The sequence below is a fragment of the Cupressus sempervirens genome, chromosome 7 (genome assembly GCF_028749045.1).
Source record: "Cupressus sempervirens isolate cs-2001-9-10 chromosome 7, ASM2874904v1, whole genome shotgun sequence".
Classification (NCBI taxonomy): Eukaryota; Viridiplantae; Streptophyta; class Pinopsida; order Cupressales; family Cupressaceae; genus Cupressus; species Cupressus sempervirens.
In genome coordinates, this window is record NC_143124.1 from 649,560,870 (window position 1) to 649,583,096 (window position 22,227).

Consider the following 22,227-nt stretch of genomic DNA (forward strand, 5'->3'; position numbering starts at 1 on the left):
GAAGAACTGTGCTGAGGAGAACAAGTTCTCAGAGTCGGAGAATGGTAGAACATTCCCGGTGATTGATGCTTCTACCATGAGCAGGGATATAACACATGTTTCAGCAATTTCAAAATGGAAATAGTGGATCTCACCACTTGCAAGGGTGTCGAGGGTTTTTTGGACTCCTCCCCCATGATGACCACCTCCCACCTCTCCCAGGTGACCAATGCTACCTCCACCTCCCTTCCCAATAAGCCTACCACCTCTAACAAGAAAATTCCTAAGGATCCCCCTAGCCCCTACTCTTTGCAAGAAGCGCCTTTTGTGCAAAAAAATGTCAAGGATGTGGATTGTGGTTCATTGGCTGAGGATATGATGTGCCTCAGAAAGGAGGTTGAAAAGATGAAAGGGATGATCTCGAACATGGGCGTGAACTTCACCACTCTGGCGGACTTCTCAATCAGGGTCATGCACTCTACGACAACTACCCTCCAACTCCACCAAGAAAATGAAAAAGGCACGGAGGAAGGAGATGAGAGCAGCTCCTTGTGTTTCTACAGGTTCCTCACTGATGATTGATTGCAGATATCTGTAATGGGCACCCTAGAAATGACCAAAAACTAAACAATTGCTGACAGGAATTTTGTCAAACAATTTGCACCCAACTCCTTATGCCTCCGTTTACTAATTTAACCCCTTATCACTTGAGAAATGAGACATTTATATTGTTTGCTTGCATGGAATTGAAAATCACTCAACATGAACAAAAGAAAATAGAATGATATGCAGATTGGAAATTGTATTACAGCTGATAAATTGTCATTTTCAGAATTAAATAAAATCAAATACATGGCAGATTATCAACTCACTAATTGCTCCATTATTATTGACATAATGCTCCAGCAAATTTTATTTAAACCCGCTGCTACAGCAACATGAATAGTGCCGCATGAATAGTGTCGCATGAACAGTGTTTGTTACATCCCAATTTTTTACCTAATTTAGAATATAGCCGTCAAGGATCATATGAAGTCAGTTGGCAGTTTAATTTGTTATAATATAGCAAAATGGTAAGATAGTCTTTGCGATTTCAAGTGAAGATGACATGTTAGTTGATCGTTAATCACAAATTCATGGGATTGAGATGAAGGTTAACTGTTATGATTATGTATGATTAAATAATTTATAATTTAATTTCAGAGAAAATCCTTGCAAGAAGCATGTCGAAGGGGTGGAAGCATTGTCAGAAAAGAATTAGGCAGGGCATCACCATCACTGGGCAGACGGATAGAGGACCTAGCAATTTGAAATAGGATACATCTGCAAGACCCGCACGAGTTATTTTAAATAAATAAATTTAATTAAAATAATTGAGAAAAAAATATAAATGTATCTCAAAGGGATTTTAATATTCTTTCATATTATTATTTTAATGAATATTTATAAATGTACATATGATACAAAATGATTTGACACCATTATTATTTAATAATTTAATAAGTGATGTTACATGTACATATAAGATTTTTAAATAAGATTCAAATTATAATAACTTTTAAACTTCCTATTTTTCTTTCTTCCTTTCCCTCCTTTCTTTTTCTTTTAAATCGATTGAATGGCTTTCAAATGGATTCGTGTAACTGAAGGAAGCCGTAGAGTCAGGCTCATCTCTATATTATACTCTCATTATCGTATCACATACTCTCACATTCCATTTTGCCTTCGAACTCATTACTACCGGTACCTCCCAAACAACAGAGCTCAATATTTGAGTTATTTACTGCCGAATCATTCCTCTTCATACCTTGCCGCGGGTCACAGAACAAAAATTGAAGGCAACGTTCCAAGCGCAAGCCTTTCTAGATTTTAGTAGAGGAGTCGCATAAGGCATTGCCGTAACCTGGGTTTCTTGTATTCTCTTTTCATGTTAAGTTCGATGCATATAAAAAAGAATGCATGTATATACTTTCACCGCCGAATTCTTTGTTCTTATATTTCTTAAGTATAACATTAGTAGTATGGTATTAGTGACACCGAGTCCATAGCATGATGTCGGCTGATTATTATGAATTCAAAAGATAATAAATATAATCATTCTGCAATATATTATACTGATGTAATCTTGCCGTGGAAGTTCTCAAATATGTAAAAATCTATTCATCTCAGCTTAGATCTAAATATATCCTTTTATATCTCACAATGGTGGAAATGATATCTTGAAAATCAGAGCACCAAGGAATTCACTAGGCGATGATGCCAGTAAATGGTGAAGAAGGTGTAAAATAATACTGTGATTATAATTTGATAGCACCTAGGAATCACCGGCATGATAGTTTGAAATGGTGAAGAGGTGTAGAGAGTCTACACAAACAATTCATGTGATTCTTGCTAAGTCCAATTCTGATGCTTGTTTAATCTTTCATTACACTTTTTTCTCATTGTTGTACCATAAGTTAGTGCTTTGCTTTATATGTTTACCTTAATGATAGTTCATGACAGTACAATGCTAATTTAATTACATATATATATATATAAGTGCGTCAGATTTTTGTTAATGTCATGCTACGTAAACAATTTCCAACACCAAGTAAAGTATTGTAGTTCTTGATTTGTTTTCATTGAGAAAAATATTTATTTTCAATCAGCACATAATGATAGGTTAGAGAATGAATCAAATATGTTACAACTCCTTTCTTTTCTGATTGGATATCCATCCTTAGCCGGCTAGGTATAATAGTTGAGTACTCTATATATATATATATATATATATATATATATATATATATATATATATATATATATATATATATATATATATATATATATATAATCTAGTTGTTGGTTTCGTGTAGTGCATAAGAGATCAGTCTTCGAGTATCCTTGAGAATACATCATTTAAGAATTCAAATAGTAGTGTTTAGAAACCTGATTGTTTAATGAATCGACATCAATGCATGTGCTATTACAGTTTTTCGAACATATTTAGAATACTATTAACACCAAGGAATTCCTCGGCAGAGAAGCCATGAAATGGTGAAGAGGTGGAGTTAATTTGCAAAAATGTGGAAGAGAAATCAGTTATGTTTAAAATAATTAATTAAACCTTCGATTTTGAAATCTTTAAAGAACATAATTATGTAATGACAGGTTGAGAAATGTTGGATGCATGCAAAATTGGCAGAACCAGTTGTTCTGAGGATTCCTATACCTAGGACTCACCTGGCTATGAAGCCAAGAAGATGGGTGATGAGGTGAAAGAAAGGAATCATCAATAATATGAATCGGTATCAAATATGACCGAACAATGTTTATCATTATTAATATGAATAAAATAATAGCTCATGCATATTCCTGTTATTGTGATCTCCTGCTGCCAAGTCGTATGGTGAGTTAATTACCAGGAAACCCAGTGGATGGCAAGATGTCCCCTGTCTATTCCGGGTAGGGAGGGCCTTTCTCATTAGAGATCATGTGGGGATAAGTTTTGGTCCGAGTTTGGGTGGTTAAGCCCTTGACAATGTTTCACCTCTCCCTAAGATGTCAGTCATGCATCAGACAGAGATAAGCTATGCAGTCAATTGTTTAACGGAAACAAGTATTATCATTTTTTTATTTACAAGGAGGTAAGATTAAATTGAGTTATTTCTTTGTTACCATTATTTTACACTTAGATGCAAGAGATAAATTCATGGATTGTTTTTCAATTATATGAATATCAAATATATGTATATTTCTAATCTTGAGTTACTGACAGTTAAGTGATCAGAAGGAAAGGAATCCGAAGCCCTAGTTGAATCAGTGGTATCAAAAGCCTTAACTGAATTAGTGGTATCAGAAACCCTAAGTGATACAGTGGTATCGGAAGCCCTAGTTGAATCAGTGGTATCGGAAGCCCTAACTGAATTAGTGGTATCGAAAACCCTAAGTGATACAGTAGTATGAGAAGCCCTAAATGAACCGAAGGTAAACAATGCCCTAATTGATACAGTGGTATGTGATGCCCTAATTTTATATAATGGTATTTAATGATAATTGTCATTTGATTTTGGTTTAACAATATTAGATAGAAGTCGTTTGTGGTATTGTTATAGAGGTATTTGTGGGCTAACCCGGGTGGTTGCAGAAGCATCCCTAGTTGATTTCGATCTCTGTTTTCCGAGGTATGTAGTTTTCAATTTCTATAATAATTTCATTTGATGGTACTTCAAGTTGTTAAGTTAAGAAATTTTGTCTAACTGATTTTTAATGGTAAATCTTATTCACATGAAAATGAATGATATAATTGTCTTCCTATGAAACGAAGTAATATCTGTATTCTTTGAGAATGTTAGATGTTAATTTAGACCTAGGAAAACCGGATGTTTAATCGTTGCTATAGTATTTTGTCTTCCAAACAATCCAAAATCTTCATAAAATCATTCCCTCAAAGTAGCACAAGCATCGGATGAGTAAAGAAGAAGATATGAGCAAAACATCAAATCTGTCTGTAGTTAGAAACACACCCAATCTTCCTGATAATGGAGCTGATAACAATGGATTCCAAAGGCCAAACCCCAAGGGAATGATGTCTAGAATGTCACAAGAGAGGATAGACGTCCTCTAATGCCAAGTGGATCTGCAACTCACATATCAATTTTCTTCTCATATTCAACCTGCCAAATGTAGCCACTAGTGCTCCCTTTTATTCTTTCTCCAAGGGTCAATTCAACTCACATAAGCAATGTGGGATAAAAGATATGCAATATAAAACATATTAAAATAATCACTTATGTCTACCTTAGGCGTTCCCTTTGATTTGCACACATTCCCATAAAATTTAATATTAAAGTAACACTTTAATATTTTACAACTAAATTAAATGTTACTTTAATAATACTTCAAACATAAAAATATATTAGCTATCGGACTTCGAACAGCACGAGTGATAGCTCGTCGGAAAGCTCTCGCTAAGGAGTATCAAATCCAATCACCAAAACTAGCCTCTCCTGTGTCCTGCTAACTTACTAAATATAGTAAGTATGCCTGAGACTGAGTAAATCAACTCCGTTTTGGCCCAAACTGGAGATGACTAGGCCAAAACACTCTAAGATCCCTTTAAACCCTTTGTTAGCCCTCGGGACCATGTAGAACTAGGCTAACGCACACACACTTGGTCGACTGCTAAAGTGGGGGCATTACAATATTGGTGCCTAAACCACTCTCCTTAAGAGCTAAGGGAGAATGAGGGCTTGGCCTCAAGTCTTGTTTTTTTAGTTTTGTTAAGTTGGCAATGAAAAACTTTTATTATATGACTTTAATGTTTGATGCTGGTAGTAGTAGTACTTTAAGAACTTATGGCAATTTGTTGTTCCTGGATACTATTTGGCACTACTTTTTTCTTCTGGTTAATAGGTTAGTTCTTTGGTTGGTATTCTTTCAGTGCTGGCTATTTTTTATGTTAAAATAGGGTCTTGGCTGAGGAGCCCTTGTGCTGGTTTTCCTCCTGTTGTTGGTCAGCTGTAAGAGGCCCTGCCTCTTGTTGTTCTCTCTGGGCCAGTCACCCTATTTTGACTGCTTTTAATATCAAAAACACTTCTAATGCAAATGAATTTCACTCAAATAATTGTCTATCCAAAACGGACATCTAAAGCCTTAGAAAATTATTGGGATATATCATGTAAAACAATTTATATGAATGTAAGACTGCAGTATATTATCCAGAGCATTTATTCCAAAGTTCCAACATGTCTGTTGAAGTACTACAAATACATGTCAGACATAATTTTGCAGAAAATGGTCCATGCAACAGAACATGCAGAAGATCTATGCAGACTTTTGAATTCAGATATCCCTCAAGTCCATGATAAAAATTATTGACACTGATTGAAGGAATTTGCCTGTACCATGCCCTCCCAAGGAACTGACAATCAGAAGTGTGGCTCTTAGCAGAAATCCAGATGACTAATCTATTTTAAGAGTTATTAATATTGCATATAAGACAATCACAGCAGAAAATCCATGAATTAGAAGAGTGGTGAGGCTTTGTAGATGTTTAACATGTAAAGAACAGGAAAATAAGAACCATCTGTTGATTCCATTACTTGTATGCTATGAACAGATGTTGCATTGTCTTTCCAACTATGTTTATAGTCTCAAAAGGGTCAGAAATTATAAAACATTGCCACTATTTGTAAATTTGGCAATATTGTTACATAAGAACCCTAGAAAATTTGCTGGATCTTTTGGAGGACTGTAACCGTAAATTTTTAATATTTTGTTAAGAATGTTAGCTATGTGAGAAATTGAATCTATACTTTTGTGCCTATAGATCTATACTCAAATTTTATATTACATAATTGATTCATTAATTTTATATATATATATATATACATAAAATTATGTTGAGAATCTAAATAATGTAATACTAATATTAATCATATTGCATAGATTACCAACAGCAACTTGTATTCACCGTGAGGTGTTTGTTATGGGCAATAAATCATAATCACGTAAATACTGTCGTGACTATTCTAAACAAACCATCGTGACTGCTCAAAGGATCGAGTTCCATGCTGGAGCGACTGTCCACATTCCCATGCCCTTATATATATGTGATCTGCGATGGAAGTTTGACCAATAACCACGGCAATCAAACTCTCCCATCGCAGATTAACATTCAAATATCAGAGATCATCATAATTTCAGTATTCTCTTTTCTGAATTTATTAACCCATTCAAAGACCAGCAATAAGAGATTATAGTGTAAACAGTTCTTCACAGTAATACAAATTCTGCATATTTCTAAATATATTGAAATTGAGATTTACACCAATAAGAAGACTTCAACATATAATAAACTTTACATATTTGACAGCTATCCTAAGCACAACCTGGAAGATTTGTAATAACTGGAGAGCAAAACCACCATTAAAATCCTACAAATATTCATGGTATACAGAAGGGCTTAGATTGTCTTGGGAGAAACTGTAATAGTTAATGTAGAGAAGCTAACCAATAACTACCGTCACAAATAGGAGCTTTATTTCTTGAAAGGATAGGAAAGGTGGCCAGATTCAGGCCAGAAGATAGAGGCGGCACTTTCAAGATTGTTAGAAAGCCCACCTCTGTCTCAAGAGACATCATTGTTCAGTTCAAGAATTTTCACAGCAAAAAAAAAGTAGCTTTTGAAAAAATAAAAATATTCTTGTCTCGTGTGGCTTCTATGTATTAGTCTGCAAAAAATCTAGTAGACAAAGGCCCCAGCAGTGCTTAGGCATTTAATCTTGAGTGTCTGCACCCTGTGTATTGAATTCTTGAATAATGAGGCAGAATTATGCATGGTTCGCCCTGCCTCAGAGGTAGCAGATTCTGAAATGTGTCATATATAAGTACTTTAAAAAATGATATATTGTTCTCTTAAACAAGCATCATAAGGAAATCAATACACTATATTGGGAAGCAAATGTACCTGTAAATCTGGTGCTCTGTGAGGCTGGTTGTACCATTCTTCATATTGATTGATATCACGTAGCCGAAAGTCCTGTATATAAAGTTTATCACTCCTTTCAGTACATACAATCTGTTAAATCAATGGTTGAATCAAAATCTACTTAAAAGCAGCAAAAGAAATTCTACTTTAAAAAGAACTCCAAGGCCAAACTTTCTTCAAGATTGCAGAATCATACCGCAGAAAGATCTACAACCTTTAATGTTCTTGGAAGTGAAGCAATAATTTCCTGTAGACAGAAAACTAAGTTAGCTGATGAAATTAACCAACTTGAAATTATCTTCAGGCTTCAATATAATTGAAAGACTTAAATTCTCTCCTGCATGGAAGCTATGACTTCTATACAACACTCCAATGCACCAATATAGAACATTCTATAATAACCTTAAATAATTTTTGGTTCATCTCGACTGCAAACGATGCATATGAGATTAAAATCAATCAAATGAAAAACCTGTGTTGTTCCATGTGGCAAACAACAGAACACGGCATCAACTTTTGAAAAATCTGCATCCCTTACAGCAATCATATCTGGCAGGCTCTGCACATTTGATAATCAATACATAGATGAAATGTAGTTATTTCAAAGCTCCTGCTCAGAAAAATCATAACACAAGTAAAATGCTTTTTTGTAAGTATACAGTGCACTAAAACTAGTAAGAATATTAGATAAGTTTACCATTATGACTTTGATATGTCAAACCTGCTCAGAAATAAATACAAAACGTAGACCAACAGTAGTACTCCATAGTGAGATCGTGAGATCAGGTTACTATGATGATTAGGGTGTGCACTCCAGCTGGAAACTAGATTTTTCACTGTACAAAGTATATAACAAGAAACTAGAGTGTGACTAGTGACTTGGAGACACGAAACTAGAATACGGCAAAGGTGTAAACATCTCAAGGGGGTGTTTTCAAATATTATAAGCATCACAGGAGTCCCTATAGCAAGTTCAGACTTCAACCCTAAGTGCAAGGAAAAGAATGAAAAATTCTATACTTGCCACAGGTTGCAAAAGCATCAAATGCATCTAGGAAAATGCAAATGATGTAATGAATGCACCAATAACATTCTTTTCTTTCCAAAGAAGCAAGAATACAATTGAGCAGATGATAGGTGAAATATGAAGGGCTTTGGCTCTTGAAATGAAATTTCTGGATATCCCAAAGCATGGAGGAAGGTAAATACTGCTTGTCCACAAAAAGTTGAGTAATGGTTCTTTTTGTAACTGTTGTCTAGAAAAAGGGTAGTTAGACAATTACCGGTGCGGCAACAGTTGTGTCGTTTCATTGTACCGTTTCGTACAATATAAATGTTACGAACACTTTTCTATTTGGCATCATTATCACTGTCATTATCATTGTATGGAATATTATTGCTGTGTGCGGAAACATTTTGATAATGAATAGTAATTTGCACTGAGAATTTGTTTTCTTTCTTGTTAGCCACGGGCTAAACATTTTGTCATGTCCCCAATTTTCTGGTGACAGTTCGATTTAATTAATTTAATTAATCTGGTTGTCCAAGGACGACTAATTAATTATTTTAATTAAATAAATAATATTAAAAGATAACCTTGTATTTAATAAAGTGACTTGGAAAATATTTAATAAAGTCACTTAAGAGATAAGATCAAAAATGTTCTAGAAGTCTCTGGAGAGGATGGAGAGAAAAGAATAAATAGGCACCACGGGGCTCCATTCGAATCAGGCAGTTGATTATCTCTTTTGTTTTCAGATTGTGATTCAATCACTGGTGCATTTGTGGAACCTAGGGTTTCTACAATTGTCACAGTTGGCCGTTGAGAACGATAACTCTCAATCGGTACGCAATTTTGAGGGTGTGAAATATCATCTGAATTATTGCAGAAATCGGAGGTGATACTACAGTCACTTCACTTGGACAGAGATCTGTGGCCCAAGGCCAATTTTTGTGATTCATGGACCATGGGAGGATCAGTTAGCAGGAATTAACTATTGCAGAATTGGAGGAGTTCGAAGGGAAAACGCAAGCACATTTGTAATCAGAAATTCTCCATGCCTAAAGCAGAGCAGCAGAGACGCTCATAATGTTTGCAGGAACTCATATCAGCATATGAATTGTGACACTATGTCCGTAGGAGACAAGAATTTAGAATCGATTGAGAACCGTCATCGGGAAGGGCAGTAAATTCGTGATAATCTTTCCTAAATCGTTGCATGCGGCTCAAGTACACCAGACGGATTCATCAACACTGTTGAGCGAGGATTGCAGATTATTTGTAACCGAAAGATATCGCAAGCCTAGAAGAATACGTTTGAAAGTGATTGGGCATCAACCGTTTGTAGGGGCGTCGGGTTAAAACTTCAGAAATAATTGAGAGATAGTTCGGATCTACTCATCTTCACCGCAGGCTTTGAAACGGATTATCAGGACAAGAAGGTGCATAGGCGTTGATTCATTTCACACCGCAGGGAAACATTGCATCCAAGATCGGCATCTCGGGAGACGAATTTAAGAGGGCACCATCTAAACAAAGATCAATACATCGGCAGCCGCGTCAAAATATGGAGTAAATAATGTCCAGTGTATAGTTGAATCTACGGCAATAGCAACAGGACGAAGTTGGAACTTGTTACCGGCAGAACAAATGATAGTGCGAACTCACGCACCAATCATGGGATTCCTTTGAAGATAATTTTTCCTATTGCTACCACACACGTCGATATGATATTTCAAAGATCGGCTGATTTCCTTGGTTACTATTGCCCTTCGTACAGTGATTCTCTGATATCGCCACATAAGCCAAGTAGTTGTCGCCCGTAGACATGGCAAGATGAGGGCTACGTGGAGCTGTCTGACTCTTTGTTGGATTGCAATATCGACAGTGTTCGAAGAGGCCGTGAGTGTTAGTTCGTAGAGCCATTGCAGAGAGGCAAGGCAAATATTTAGCAGGCCATTTGTCTCGAATTGGAAAGGCGGGTGGTGGACGTGCAGGGGCTTCAAAAGACATAACTATGGGAGAACCATTTGTGTACCATCACATGGGAAGCATGGCAACGGTTGGACACTATAAGGCATTAGTTGACCTTCGACAAACCAAGGAGGGATCACCAACTTAAGGAAACCGTGGCTAAAGACACAAACAAAATCAGGTTCTCAATAGATCATTAGAATCAATTTAAATATCAGGCATTGTTACTCTTCCTGTATTACCCGTAGGGTAACTTGTTATTGATACTTGGGTCTGTAATCACTGCACTATTACGAAGAGTTTAATATTATTGGCGTTTCAGTTATCATGGCATCCCTTGTATAACCATCTTTATTGCAAGTAGTTTCAGAGATAAATTCATTCCAGCAGTATTAAGTTGTTGGCTAACTGTTTGACAAAATGTCAAACCCTTGAAGTTTAAGATTTTTTGGTGCTTAAAGAGTCGATAATCCATTGGGGATATTTCAATGGTATCAGAGCGGTTTTCTTGCCATCCTGTGGGGTGAGAACCGAATTACATGAGTGATCAGCACTCTACTTCAACCAAGATGGACAGGTACAACACAAAGTTTCCAAGGACACAATCTCGGACAAGTAATAGACAGAGTATTCAGAGTCGGAATTGTGGAAAGGAGGACTATTCAGGCATTCAGGATGAGCTCAGAAAAATCAAACATAACATGTCTGAACTGTTGGTTAAACACCACCGTATGCTTGACAGGCTGTCCGTCCCAGCTAAGGTGAATAAATCAACTGGATTTCGTTTTGACAAATCTTCTCACAAAGCGTTGACTGATACAATGAGAGATGCTACTAGGAACCTTAATGAGGAATTCGAGGAACAAGTGTGCAACCAGTCAGAGGTTTCAGTTCGGTCACAGGAAGAAGTGGTGAAGGATATTACGCTGATGAATAGTAACTGTCAACTTGACACTCAAGTTGAGACAGTTGAATACGAGTTTCCCAAAGGTGATGTCTCATGTACTCAGGGTAGTTTGGTTCCGACAAGCAATGATTACAGTAAAGTGAGTTCAGATGATGATGTAGATGTCATTGTGCATGGTAATGAGATACCAAGTAAAGTTGAGCAAACACTGAGTATCCATGATTTTGCTGAGAGAGAATACTAGGCTCAGTTAGATGCTTCGTCACATGCGGATGAGACTGGTAGTACTTCACAAGATTTGTCCAGCCAGCTGAAGGTAAGCAAAGATAGTATTGTGGCTTCTTTATCTCATCATGACAGGATGCGGGAGATGTTAGAAGAGCACATCCAGATGATTCAATTACAAGGAAGACATAAGGGAGTTCAGGCAAATTCTCCTTGTTGTGACTTACATGCAATTGGTGAAGGAATGGGAACGACGAAGTTGAGCTATTTACATCTTCTATCAGATCGTGACCATCTTCTAAGTCGTGCCAAAGACTATTCAGATGCCTTGAGGAGGAAGGAGGAGGAAGTTGTCAAGCTTTCTTGCGAGCTTGAGGACACTCGAGCAACTTTGGCATTACAGGACTAGGAGAGGCATAGAAATGAGCATGGCATGGAGCTGGGCTTAGTTTCATCTTACATGCCTGACATTCAGCTCCCTGCAGCAGACGGATCATATATGGTAGCTGATAATGTTACGAGTTCATCTTGCATTCACATCCAGGATACAAGGACAATGGCAGACAGGTATGTGAAGTTAGCTGGTATTGGTCACATTACTCAGGTAAGTAGTTTGCCTGAGTTACCAGTTGTTTCTTGCATATGGATTCGGGAATGTTTCAGCAGCATTTGGGATTCAGTCAACCGAAGATCTTTAGCACTTTATGATAGCCATGATTGTTTGAGTACTATCATGGATTTGATTAGCAGAATATACGGTGTTATCTTTCCTTGTGCCATCAGAACATCCGATGTTGGTATTAGTTTTTATGCACCGTTGTTGGGTTTGGTTCATATTTCCAGTCGACCATCCTTGCTGAAAGGTGTTGAAGATTTTTCAGATTTGGAAGCATGTACAGATGAGTCCCAGGATCGTTTTGACCTTGATGACATCCGGGAGAATGAAGTGAACAGTTTTGAAGATTCAGCTTCCTTGACAGTTTCTTTAGGTACAGAAGAGCTTGACAGCAGGACTACAGATTTTGACACTCTGGATGTTGATATGAGTTTTGAAGTTGATTCGAAAAATATGGATGATAATAATCCAGAGACCAGTATCTTTGAAGATACTCCTTTAGGCAATGCGTCAGAGGGAGTTTATAGAAGACAGTCTAGCCAGAGCCATCATGTGGTTAGCCAGTTGAAAGTTAGTGAGCGAGACATTACTATTGCTTGTGAGCATTTTGATACTGCTCGTCAGTTGTTGGCTGTTACTGGTTGGGGTTCTTCTATGACAGATGAGTCCAGCGGTGGTTACTTTTCTTTGGCAGAGATTCATGCCTTGCGTGAAGCTGTTCGGATTTTGAAGCAAGATTATTTACGATTGGTAGCCGACCATGATCACTTGGTTGAGTGGGGGAGTACAGCATATGAGGCACTCTTGGATCGTGAAGAGGAGGTGAGTGAGCTTTCCCAAGAGCTCATAGTGACTACTAAGGCATTAGAGGACACACAGCGAGATCTACAGAAGTCGCAGTTTCAGTTGAGGGAAGTGACCGTGGAGTTGGAGCATTTACGGTCAAAACCAGCCCCAGACCCAATTCATTTGACTACTAAGGTGGATGATGGTAAGTACACTTCCGCAGTTGCTACTAAGGAGCTTATTGTTGAGACTGACACACATGTTCAGGGTTTGGAAGAAGTTGGTCTTAATGAGTTTGGGATACCAGTAGAGTCAAGTCTCCAGATTGATTCTTCTCAGATAGTTGATAGTATGGTACAATTGAGTATGCCACCCTTACAGGAGGACCCGATGTGGTGTAAAGGGGAGTATGTAAATGTTTCCTCATATAATTTTTACTGCACTGAACCGTTCATGAAGTATTTGTTGGATAGTGCATGTGTTCAGTTAGACTCGCATAAGGTGACAGAAGGTGTTCTCATCCAGGATACTAGTGTTATTCGCAGATTGGTTGAGAAGATTATAGGGGTCCTTTCTACTATGCTACCTCACAGGGATCTCGAGGAGGGGTTTGTTGAGCAGAATGCACGGGATCCTATCTAGCCTACAGTCACTCGGAGTCAGAGATTGGAGCCATATGTTGATTATCAGTTCAGTGATGATGAGCTAGTAGCAGAATTTGGAGGTTCTTACCGGCATTATACGGTAGGGTACGCTCATCATTTTTCTTTTGACACAGAGGTAGAAGATTTTATTTCACGCAGATGTAGATTGGCTCCAGTTTCTTATCATCCATTAGGGGATAGATTGGCACCATCTTTTGAAAATAAAACTGGTAGTAGCAAGTTACTCGGCTTGCAGCATCGACACGCCCGGAGCAGTTTTTCAGAGATTGGATTTGATGGCAGTGTTTCAGGTACCTATGGCTGTTATCATATCTACAGTGCAGTTGGGTGCAAGTGTCATTCTGACGGGGGCTTGAGTTTTGATAGAGTTGATTCAGTTGGCTTGAGTTCCGCAGAATGTTTTCTTCTACCGGCATCTACAGTTGGTTTTCAGATGATTTCATCAGAAGTGTCAGTTGTTTGGATGTTGAGTACAGTTTCTCAGCTACTGGTATTGATGATTCCTCCACGGGAGTATGATGAGGATTGGGAGGATACACAGATTTACATTTGGGATCCAGGAAATAGTTCAGCCATTGCTTGGGGACAAGCAATTTCAGGAAGGGCGGACTGTCATGTCCCCAATTTTCTAGTGACAGTTCGATTTAATTAATTTAATTAATCTGGTTGTCCAAGGACGACTAATTAATTATTTTAATTAAATAAATAATATTAAAAGATAACCTTGTATTTAATAAAGTGACTTGGAAAATATTTAATAAAGTCACTTAAGAGATAAGATCAAAAATGTTCTAGAAGTCTCTGGAGAGGATGGAGAGAAAAGAATAAATAGGCACCACGGGGCTCCATTTGAATCAGGCAGTTGATTATCTCTTTTGTTTTCAGATTGTGATTCAATCACTGGTGCATTTGTGGAACCTAGGGTTTCTACAATTGTCACAGTTGGCCGTTGAGAACAATAACTCTCAATCGGTACGCAATTTTGAGGGTGTGAAATATCATCTGAATTATTGCAGAAATCGGAGGTGATACTACAGTCACTTCACTTGGACAGAGATCTGTGGCCCAAGGCCAATTTTTGTGATTCATGGACCATGGGAGGATCAGTTAGCAGGAATTAACTATTGCAGAATTGGAGGAGTTCGAAGGGAAAACGCAAGCACATTTGTAATCAGAAATTCTCCATACCTAAAGCAGAGCAGCAGAGACATTCATAATGTTTGCAGGAACTCATATCAGCATATGAATTGTGACACTATGTCCGTAGGAGACAAGAATTTAGAATCGATTGAGAACCGTCATCGGGAAGGGCAGTAAATTCGTGATAATCTTTCCTAAATCGTTGCATGCGGCTCAAGTACACCAGACGGATTCATCAACACTGTTGAGCGAGGATTGCAGATTATTTGTAACCGAAAGATATCGCAAGCCTAGAAGAATACGTTTGAAAGTGATTGGGCATCAACCGTTTGTAGGGGCGTCGGGTTAAAACTTCAGAAATAATTGAGAGATAGTTCGGATCTACTCATCTTCACCGCAGGCTTTGAAACGAATTATCAGGACAAGAAGGTGCATAGGCGTTGATTCATTTCACACCGCAGGGAAACATTGCATCCAAGATCGGCATCTCGGGAGACGAATTTAAGAGGGCACCATCTAAACAAAGATCAATACATCGGCAGCCGCGTCAAAATATGGAGTAAATAATGTCCAGTGTATAGTTGAATCTACGGCAATAGCAACAGGACGAAGTTGGAACTTGTTACCGGCAGAACAAATGATAGTGCGAACTCACGCACCAGTCATGGGATTCCTTTGAAGATAATTTTTCCTATTGCTACCACACACGTCGATATGATATTTCAAAGATCGGCTGATTTCCTTGGTTACTATTGCCCTTCGTACAGTGATTCTCTGATATCGCCACATAAGCCAAGTAGTTGTCGCCCGTAGACATGGCAAGATGAGGGCTACGTGGAGCTGTCTGACTCTTTGTTGGATTGCAATATCGACAGTGTTCGAAGAGGCCGTGAGTGTTAGTTCGTAGAGCCATTGCAGAGAGGCAAGGCAAATATTTAGCAGGCCATTTGTCTCGAATTGGAAAGGCGGGTGGTGGACGTGCAGGGGCTTCAAAAGACATACCTTTGGGAGAACCATTTGTGTACCATCACATGGGAAGCATGGCAACGGTTGGACACTATAAGGCATTAGTTGACCTTCGACAAACCAAGGAGGGATCACCAACTTAAGGAAACCGTGGCTAAAGACACAAACAAAATCAGGTTCTCAATAGATCATTAGAATCAATTTAAATATCAGGCATTGTTACTCTTCCTGTATTACCCGTAGGGTAACTTGTTATTGATACTTGGGTCTGTAATCACTGCACTATTACGAAGAGTTTAATATTATTGGCGTTCCAGTTATCATGGCATCCCTTGTATAACCATCTTTATTGCAAGTAGTTTCAGAGATAAATTCATTCCAGCAGTATTAAGTTGTTGGCTAACTGTTTGACAAAATGTCAAACCCTTGAAGTTTAAGATTTTTTGGTGCTTAAAGAGTCGATAATCCGTTGGGGCTATTTCACATTTGGCGTCGTTGCTAGTTCAGATTCGAGATAGTATGGAAGGTCGAACATAAATGGGAAGAACAGTCCAAGACAACCGGAAGACAAATGATGACGGTGAGACAGAAATTTTTGAAGGAAAGCATGCGGCAACGCAGAATTTTTACATTTTCTATCGCACAGGCCTGGAAACCTTCGTGTGGAGGGAAGCCACCGAGAACGATGTTAGGACAAATAGTGTGTGGGATGATATGCATGCAAGCCCCACCATGAATAAATTTCTAGACCAACTTCCCTATCTAATCACACAAGCCTACGTGGCACAAAAGAGACGCCGAGAGGAAGTGGAATGCGAGGAATGCCATCAGGAGACTTTGAAGAAATTCTATGAGGAACAAGCTGCACGGCGACAAAAAACTGAACCATGAGCCGTTGGGCCGTGGTGTGAAGGGCACTCATAAATCTGTAATTGTCACATAAGTCAACACATGATGTATGCAGAATAAATAAATAAAAGAGTGTTTTGTCTAATTTTCTTTTATAATGGTGCTCTATGCCAAATGCCCAAACTTTTGAATAAGAATAGGAATTTGAGGGAAGAAATCGACGAATTACAAATTGTACGTGGGGAAGCCAAACGCCGACAGAGGATAAGACAACTCACTAGGAAACAGATTGAGGGGCAGCCAGAGGAATCACCTAGTGTGGTGGTTGTAGCGGGGTTCACAGGAACCAACGAAGGGTGCCTTAGTTTGCCGGAACGGCGCAGATGGAGCAACGAGGAGTTGCTCAAGGTAACACGGCATCAATTGGTAGTGCTTGAGGAGACAAAGGAGCAATTTCTACAATTATCACACAAACCACTACGAGAGCGAGCCTGTGAAATGGGAGAAGAGGCAAGGCCGACAGAGGACACCAGGGCGAAAGGAAGTGTCGGAGCGACACTACGTGGTGGTCAGAGTAACTTGCCAGGATCAACTTCTAATAGTTCAGCGACACAATCTAGTGGTAATCAACAGACAAGCACAATGTCTAAAAAACAAAAACTCCTGAAGTTCACTGGCGACGGGAAGGAGGATCCCGTGCGGCATTGTCGTACGTGCGAAACAATATGGACGGCCAACTCGGCCACAAATGCGGATGAATGGTTGAATCAATTTCCCACCAACCTACAAGAAGTGGCGGTGGATTGGTTCTCTAACATGGACAAAGCAAAGATCTCCACATGGGATGATCTGAAGAAAGAGTTCCAAGCCAAATTCCTACTGCTCCGTGATGATAACAAGGTTGTAGCAGAAATCTACAACTGCAAACAAGGGAAGAAGGATACAATTTGAGCCTACAATCAAAGGCTTAAAGATCTTCTTAGCCGAATGGGAACTCAGCCAATAGATGAGTTAAAGAAACGCTAGTTTGTAGAAGGCCTCCGCAGGGCGTTAAGAAGAAAAATGAAGATAGTTCCACCCATGTCATACATTGCTGCATATGATCGTGCCCTAAATCTGGAAAGCGAAAGCAAAACAGCAAAGAAAAAGAAGAAGAGAAGAAAATCGTCATCATCCTTTGAAAGTGATGAATCATCCGACAAGGGAAGCAGTGCTAATAAAGAGGAGTCTAGCAAGAAAGTGCAAGCACTCCAGAAAGACTTGGAGCAGATGCGCAAGGAATTCAAATCAATGATGGGAATGGGTGGCCGCATGGAGGAAGGAGAAATTTGGTGCACAAATTGCAAAGAAAAGGGCCATTTAAAGGGAGCGTGCCCAAAGAAGGTGATGTGTGATATCTGTCAGGTCCTAGGGCATTCTACAAAAGACTGTCTATTCAACATGAGGACTAGTAGCCAACAAATATTGTTCACACAAGAACAACCATCCACGTCCGGCACAAACAATGAGACTCAGGGCAACACTAATGCCACATCCGGCGGCTATCGCAATAACCGCCGAGGAGGAAGAGGTTGAAATGACAATAGAAATCGAATTCAATATGATTCGAAAGGAAGGCCCATAATCCAATGCCGGGCATGTAACCAATGGGTCCACTTCGCCAGAGAGTGTACGAAGAATGACACTCCGCAAAAGTTATGTCAATGGTGTGGTCTAGGTAACCACGAAGATACAAATTGCCCGAAACAAGTGAATCTCATTAACATCGATGAAGAAAAGGTTCTGGTCGTTACCCACAACTAGGCTAAACAGGCCACCTATCCTAACCCCCAGATGGAGAAGCAGAGGCTGCGGGAGGCATGGGAGGACATAGAGAAAGCAATGAAAGCTACGAAGGATATGAAAGAGGCTGCCCTCCAACGTTCGGAGGGAGAAAACAACTTATTCAATCAGATCCTACAAATGGAGGTGCCCGTTAGAGTCCAGGATATATTACAAGTAGTACCGCAACTCAAAACGGCATTGTCGAATACCCATGCAACCACGGCGAAGATGAAAGGACAACCAACGGTACCAGGAGGGTCGGCAACAAAACCCATGTTGCTCACAGTAAGCAGCAGCCGACTTTCGGCGATGGTCGAGATCGGAATCCTCGAAACCATCCTGACAGACACCATCGTGGATGGTGGGTCTGGGGTGCACATTCTCCCCGAGGAGACGTGGAGGAAATTAGGGAAGTTGACCCTGTGGCTCTCTATGTTCAACCTACTCGGCACTGACCAACAGGGGATAAAACCCCTTCGGGACCCTAGTTGCCCAACAAGTAACTATCGAGACGCAGCCATTTGTGTTGGACTTCGTAGTAATCCCATTGAAGAAAAAGGGATATGACGCCATTCTAGGAAGAGGATGGTTGGTCGGCACCAAAGTAAATCATAACTGGAAGAAGAATATCCTTTCAAAGGAAAGTGGAGGGCGGAAGTTTGCAATTGATCTCCGAACGCAAGTGATAAGTGAAGAAATGGCCTCATGTAAGAGTCCGAGTCAGACGATGAGCACCAAAGAGAGGAAGGCAAAATGAATCCAAACAACGAAGGCATCTTAGAATTGGAGGAGTGCTCAAAAGATGAGACAAGTTCACTAAATGGGTTTTTTCATTGGTAGATGGAAGACTATGAACTCTTCCATATGTACATGCTTAGCATCGAAGAACCTGAAGATGAGGAGGTATTTCCACCACAGTTCGTGGAGTATAGAGAGGGAGATGCGGAGATCAATGAGAGTCCCACCCATTGCTTCGAAGGGAAGGAGATAAGATATGAAGAGCCATCCGTAGCAGTTCCTAATCTTGGAGACACGAAAAATCCAAGGAACATATTCGTGGGGTACGACTGGAACCCAGTACTAAAGGCCGCGGCATTCAAATTTTTTCTCAAGTACAAAGATGTATTTGCATGGACCTACAAAGATTTAAAGGGAATCCCATCGGAGATGTGTGTCCACCGCATACAGCTGGTACTTGGAGCCACTCCTGTGCGGAAACACCCATACAGGATGAATAAAAACTACGCCGCCCGTGTAGATGAGGAGATATAGCGCATGCTGGAGGCCGGCATAATATTCAAGGTTCAAACAAGCGAGTGGGTGTCACCTATTGTGATATCAATGAAGAAGGATGGGATCCAAATCTGGATATGCGTGGACTTTCAGTGCCTCAATGTGGTAACAATAAAAGATCCCTTTCCAATTCCATTTACAGACACGATTCTGGAAGAAGTGGCCGGACATGAGATGTATTCCTTCATGGATGGATTTTTTGGCTATAACCGGATTTCCATCGCGGAGGAAGACAAACTGAAGATTGCTTTTGTGGTGGAGGATGGTGTGTATGTGTACAACCGAATGCCCTTTGGATTGTGTAATGCACCCGCCACATTCCAGAGGATCATTTTGCATATATTTGACAAAATGTCAGTCGGCAACTTCTGCGCCTTTCTATATGATTGATCCATTTTCAGTGGACAAGAAAACCATTTAAAGGCACTTTAGGAGAGTATGGAGAGGTGTCGGTGGGTGAGGCTCGCATTAAATCCAAAGAAATGTCGGTTCATGGTTCCTTAGGGAAAATTACTTGGACATATTGTCTGCAAGACGAGACTAAAGACCGACCTGGATAAAGTAAGGGTCATAGTAGAAATGGAAGCCCCGATGGACATATCTGGAGTCAAGTCCTTTCTCGGGCACATTGGGTATTATAGAGGATTTATAAAGAACGATGCCAGAATTGCTCTGCCTCTAGACAAGCTAACACGAAAGGGAGAACCATACATCTGGACATCCGAGCAGGAGACCGCCTTCTCAAAACTGAAGAACAAATTGCTGGGAGCACCCATACTAGCATATCCTAACTGGGACAAGGAGTTCCACGTCCACGTGGACGCATCAAACTTTGCTATTGATGCGACATTGGTGCAGACTGGTGATCACGGTCTCGATCACCCAATGTATTTTGCAAGTCAGCTACTGTCAAAAGCCGAGAGAAATTATAGTACCACTGAAAGGGAGGCTCTTGGGATGGTGTACTCGATGCAAAAGTTCAAACATTACCTGTTGGCTACACCATTTACCAGTTACGTGGATCACCAGGCGTTGATGTACTTGGTAAACAAACCAATCATCCAAGGCAAAATCAGCAGATGGTTGTTGCTGCTCCAAGAATTTACCTTCACCATCATCGTGCGACTCGGGAAGAGTCATGTCATTGTCGAACAGCTCTTATGGCTCAAGTTCAGGGAACCACCAGAAGGGGTCAATGACGAGTTTCCTGATGCACATCTATTTAGAATCACCATTCTTCCGAAATGGAACAAATCTATTGAAGAGTATCTGTCAACGTCTCAATTGCCAAGAGAGGTGCTACTAGGCAAACAAAGGAAGTTAGTTCTCAGAAGCCGGACGTTTCAGTTAATAAATGGTCTTCTCTATAAGATGGATCCTGATCAAATACTACGGCGATGTGTCATGGAGGAAGAAGTGCAAAATGTTCTAAGGGAAGCACATGAAGGACCCGCAGGTGGCCACATGGGACTTGACACAACAGCACGGAAGGTTTTGCTTGTCGGGTTATGGTGGCCCACTCTTTACAACGGCGCACAAGAATGGGTGTTGAGGCGACACATGCCAAAGAGCTGGTAAACCACTAAAGAGGGACTTCGTGCCATTGAACCCATCCTACGCCCAAGAGTTGTTTGAACGTTAGGGACTAGACTTCATGGGTCCCCTGAAGGCGAGTAGGGCTCGACGCTGCCGATACATAGTGGTAGTCATAGAGTATATAACAAAGTGGGTAGAAGCACGCGCACTATCTGATAATTCTGCAATCAACACGGCCAAGTTCTTGTACGAACAAATCATCACCCAGTACGATATACCTATTTAGCTGACAAGTGACAGAGATTACTTCGTCAACCACGTGATTAGATTATTGACAACAAAATTCAAAAAATTTCATTCATTATCAAGTCCATACTATCCGCGAGCCAATTGTCAGGCGAAAGCCACAAATAAAATTCTAGTAGGCATCATATACAAATCCTGTGGCATTGAATAGGCCAATTGGGAGGACAAGTTACCTTCGGCGCTGTGGGCCTACCATACCACATTCAAAGTCACAATGGGACAAATGTCATTCCAGTTGATGTTTGGTCAAGAAGCGGTGGTACCGGCCGAATTTATGGTTCCGAACCTAAGAATTGCAATCAACAATAGACTAGGAGATATGGAGAGTTTGTGAGAACACCTCTACCAATTGAACAAACTGGACGAACGTAGATTAATAGCGCAATGGGCGACAAAAGTGGCATAGACCCGTCGAAAAGTGTGGCATGATAGATATTTGAAAAGGATGAGGTTCCAGCCAGGCCAACTCATGCTTCAATACAACGGCCGTAACAAGATAAGACTAGGCAAGTTCAAGGTTAAGTGGTTGGGACCATATAAAGTAAGAGAAGTAAGCGACAACAGATGCATCAAACTGTGGACCTTGGACGGGCGTGAGATACCCGAGGCCATCAATGGATCAAAGCTAAAAATCTATCAGGAACAACAAGGAGGCAAAGTAAGTAATAATCACCCAATCAGACTGAGTAA

General features: G+C 39.9%; 1 protein-coding gene across 1 annotated transcript in view; it reads right to left on the bottom strand.

Moving 5' to 3' along the window:
* Window positions 1–22,227, bottom strand: part of LOC149548343 (Putative N-acetyl-gamma-glutamyl-phosphate reductase) — a 139,239-nt gene that overhangs the window by 25,529 nt on the left and 91,483 nt on the right. Inside the window, exons 5-7 of the mRNA XM_089792419.1 lie at window positions 7,923–8,009; window positions 7,647–7,697; window positions 7,430–7,501 (exon numbers count right to left, since the gene is read on the bottom strand). Of these exons, the coding sequence (XP_089648545.1) occupies window positions 7,430–7,501; window positions 7,647–7,697; window positions 7,923–8,009 (210 nt within the window). The remainder of the gene's footprint in view (window positions 1–7,429; window positions 7,502–7,646; window positions 7,698–7,922; window positions 8,010–22,227) is intronic.